This window comes from Entamoeba invadens (genome assembly GCF_000330505.1).
Source record: "Entamoeba invadens IP1 unplaced genomic scaffold scaff_1105074726659, whole genome shotgun sequence".
NCBI lineage: Eukaryota > Evosea > Mastigamoebida > Endamoebidae > Entamoeba > Entamoeba invadens.
Window position 1 is genome coordinate 22,467 of NW_004440135.1, and position 4,813 is coordinate 27,279.

The 4,813-nt window shown below is 30.4% G+C and overlaps 1 protein-coding gene across 1 annotated transcript; it reads right to left on the bottom strand.

The window, feature by feature from the left end:
* Positions 1 to 1,203: 1,203 nt before the first annotated feature.
* EIN_513220 (hypothetical protein) lies at positions 1,204 to 2,505 on the bottom strand (the record flags this gene model as incomplete). The annotated part of the gene is made up of 1 exon (XM_004254377.1): positions 1,204 to 2,505. The coding sequence occupies one exon, from the start codon at positions 2,503 to 2,505 to the stop codon at positions 1,204 to 1,206; it is 1,302 nt and encodes a 433-aa protein (XP_004254425.1).
* Positions 2,506 to 4,813: the final 2,308 nt, after the last annotated feature.

Here is a 4,813-nt window from a genome sequence, read left to right on the forward strand (position 1 = left end):
TTTTCCTTCAGTGACAACTTTTTGGCAATAGCTGAAAGAAGTGAAGTACTGTATTTAAACTTTCTTCCTTGTTTTCTGGGTTTCGATATGTCTTCTCCTTTCGCCAATTGTCCCAATAATCTTTTAACTGAAGACTCACTAATACGATTTTTTTCACCAAATTTATAGAACTTCCAGTATTTTGCCTTCCCATATTCAGCGTATTCTTCAGTTAAAGTCTTCCTCTGTGTTTCTGTAACAACGACATAAATCCTCTTAGTCCTCTCATTATTCAATTGTTGAGCTGTGTGTACAAATGGCTGAGGTGGTAGTGGGACTAATGAGGTAACAATGTCATCGGCTGTTTTTCTTTCTGCCATTTCTACCGGTTGTGGTGTTTCTACAAATAAAAAACCTCTTCGCGATTAAAAATCCTTTGACTTCATCTCCGTGGGTGAACTCAAAGAATCCAATTGCGATTATATTATTTTTTAGTTTATAGTTTATTTTTTGTGTTAATTTATAACGTTTTGTTGTGAAATTATACAATGCGATTATACAATAATACTATATTATTTTAAAACAAAATACAATAATTATCAAAACAACTTTTTGTTTTGGAACAATAAATTATTGATTTGAGGATAAATTAATAGTTCTGAAACACCTGATATTGATATGCAACAATAATGCCAATTATGCAACAATCACGCAAATTGTAAAACAAAAAATAATTATTTTAAAACAGGGCTGAAAAAAATGTACAAATCTAATTGTTATGAAAAAATAAGGAATTGTTGTGAAAATAATTGTATCCATTTTAAAAATTTGATAATGTGCATAACATTACACAAACAAAAAACACAATAAATTATCTTTATATTATCAAATAACAAGTCTACTAAATTCCTTGGTGTTGTTTTCATATTATTGATAAAAAACTGATACTTTTTCTTTATATCACTTAATTCTGTTATATTAACTTTTGTTATTAATATTTAAAAAGACGTGGTATATACTCACCAAATTACAAAATCTTACATTTAAGTAATCTCTGTTACCAGGAGGTGGAAGAGGGGGTCGGCTTTAGTAACCTCCTCCTATTTCTTGCGCGCTTTAAGAAATTGATAAAATCAATTTGGCTAATAATTATTTGTTTTTTTTCAATTAATATTATTTTTATTAATAATAAAAAATAAATAAATGAAATATTATCAAATTAACTCATTTGCTTTGATGAACTACTGTGTTTGATGGGAAACAACCATCACCAATTGATGTGACACTTGATGGTATTGTAACACTGCTCAAACTACTGCAACAATAGAAACAATATTCACCAATTGATGTCACACCTGGTGGAATTGTAACACTGCTGAGACTGTTACATTCACAGAAACAACCATCACCAATTGATGTCACAGTCGATGGAATTGTAACGCTGCTTAGACTACTGCAACAATAGAAACAATAATCACCAAATGAGTTAACACTAGATGGAATTGTAACACTGCTCAAACTACTACATCTAATGAAACAATATTTACCAATTGATGTCACGTTTGATGGTATGTTGACACTAGTTAAACTACTGCATCCATCAAAACAATTATCACCAATTGATGTGACACCTAGTGGAATTGTAACACTGCTGAGACTGTTACATTCACAGAAACAACCATCACCAATTGATGTCACAGTCGATGGTATTGTAACGCTGCTCAAACTACTACATTCACAGAAACAATAATCACCAAATGAGTTAACACTAGATGGAATTGTAACACTGCTCAAACTACTACATCTACAGAAACAACCATCATCAATTAATGTGACACTTGATGGAATTGTAACACTGCACAAACTACTGCAACAATAGAAACAATAATCACCAAATGAGTTAACACTAGATGGAATTGTAACACTGCACAAACTACAACATCTACAGAAACAATAATCACCAAATGAGTTAACACTAGATGGAATTGTAACACTGCTCAAACTACTACATCTAATGAAACAATATTTACCAATTGATGTCACGTTTGATGGTATGTTGACACTAGTTAAACTACTGCATCCATCAAAACAATTACCATCAATAAATGTTACGCTCAATGGTATGTTATAACCATATTTATTTCTATCATTTTGAGTGTAAGTGACATTTTTAAACTGGATGTTTCGACTTTTGTTTCTGTCAACCGTTCCAAAATCAACACTGAACCACACAATAATTCGAAAGAACTTTTTCTTTAAAATGGTTATATCTCCATTGTCTTCATTTTCTTCTGTGTTGGTCATAAATTCATTGCCAAAATTTTCATCTTTTTTATTCCACAAGTGAAGTGTCTCGATGTTTGGAAAGTATCCAAGTGTTTTGGAATTCAACGAAAACGGATTAAAATGAAACTTTCCCATATTACCACTAAACTTCTTGCATACAAACTCCAAGTTTATAAAGTCTTTGATAGTCTCAAAGTACTTCGATACTATCATAGCATGATAACCAGAAAGTCCACACATTTTTATAATTACAGTTTTTCAGTATTTAAATATTTCAAAATCCTTCTTTGTAAACAACTTTAATAAATTATAGATTAATATATAATTCACTATTAAAAGTTATGAGATTATTTTCGTAAAAATACCCATTCTTAAATGATAATTTATTATTAAAATATAATACAATATTATAGTGCTAAATATAATAAAAAATGGGTCACCAAAATGATATTCATTGTATTTATATAGTTAAAATATTTCATTAAAACTGTTGTTTTTAATTTAGAAAATTAAATTAAAATGTTATTAAATAAACAAATAAAATATTCAAACAAAATCACAACAAATTTGTTATATTGTCGAATTAAATAGTTTTTTTTACCATTGCTTGTTGAACCTGGTTATAATAAAACAGCTGTTGTGAAATGTTTAAGGTAGCGAAAAGTCAAATATTGTTTCTTTAAACTTGCATTGCAGAGTCAGTGCACTTGATATGGGTGCATTGATTGCTGATGGGCAATACAAAGGACTGTTTGAAAAGTGATTTAATGCTGTTTAAAGGATGTGAAAAAGTTGAAGATTCAAATTATTCTGTTCATAGATAAAAGCCACACTATTTTGTATGCGTGTGCAACAGGAGAAAGCCATTATGGGGCTACAATCGTGGACGTGTTTTTGTTGCAGCTGCATTAATGTCAAAGAGATACATCAACGCGAACTTGTTGCAAGAGGAGGCAATTGATTTAGTTGATGAGGAGTGTGCAACAATCTTCACGTAAAAAATTCACAGTCAGACGAAATCAATAACTTGTAAAGAAAAAACACACAACCGACACTAGAGAAGATGGCATTTGAGAGAGCTGAAACAGACAACAGCAGACATTGAGGTTGCCACAGACTTAAAGTGTCATGCAATTCCAGAGGTAAAAGTGGCTCATAAAATTGAAGAACCAAACAAAAGTAACACTAATGCTGCTGGTGCAAATGATCCCCACAGCTAATAGATGACGTGGTGAGCAAATGGACCTATCACAGTAAGCAGTGACACAGAACAAGAAGACAAGATTACTTAAATTGGTGACGAGACACACACACAAGTTGTTTGGTGTGGTGAGGATGTGACCTGAGACTCTTTTAAGAAGCAGAAGTTGTTATTGTTCAGACACTAACTTAACTAAGTAATTCATGTTCCTTGTGCCAAGTGTTGTTGGCAAGACAAAGAATGCAAAGGCACTTGCAGAGCAGTCAGAAGAAAACCATACAGCATTGTTCTGTTTGATGAAACTGCGAAGGCGCACCTACAAGTGTTTAACGACTGAAGTCTCACAGATGGAAGAAAATAAAACAATCAACTCCATTACGTACGCGTTTTTTGATTGTTTGTAAATAAACAACTTGTTCAAGAAGTATCAATTTGGTCTCCATTCAGAAATATAATTTTCAAATTTATTGCATTCATCCCATTTTTTTTAAGTTCAGTCTTTGTTTTTTCAAATCTTCTAATGCGACCTTTTAGTTTTTCAAAGACTTAACTTACTCTTGTTAAGATATCTAAATGTTTTTTAACAGTTTCGGCTCATACTATGATTTCAGCAACAATCTTCTTAATCAAAGCAAAAACATTTGCTCAAGAATGTAAACTGGTGCATTGGTTTTAAGTGTTAAGACTCGGCGTTGAGTGCTTTGATTTGTACTTTTATTAGTGTTGTTTTATCTTTCATACAAATGCGTGTTGAGATAATTTGAATTGTCTTTTGCTGCTTCAAATATTCAGCCAATTGTTTATATTTTTCTATCCTCGGTGTCTTTATTCTACACAGTAATAAACAACGCATTATGACATATAATTAGAACAAATTTAAATTAAATTTGGTTTAAGGTTTTTTTTCAAAAGGTTTAATGTTTATGTTCTTATTTTATTGTAATTTAAAGTTCATTGAATAATAAGTTGGAATTTGTAATTTATTGTATTTTACTTTTTTATCACAAATTTTTAAGATTTTTTATTATTAAATGGTTTTTATCTGTCACTGTGTGACAGAACCCATCATTATATTATTAAAGTCTGTCCATTAACTGTATTTTGTGTCAAATTTCAATGAAATGTTCCAAACTCGCGGGAGTAGATAAGCTTCAAAAGGGATATTATATATTTGAATATTTAGATGTTATTTAACCAATAACACAACTAATAACATAAATATTATTTTTCATTTGACCACATAGTGGCTGAATACTTCATTTTTTAATTATTTAATAGTATAATTTTAAATAAATATTTAATTTGTTTTATTAAACATCGACCATCCTCATCACCTTTACATAAATA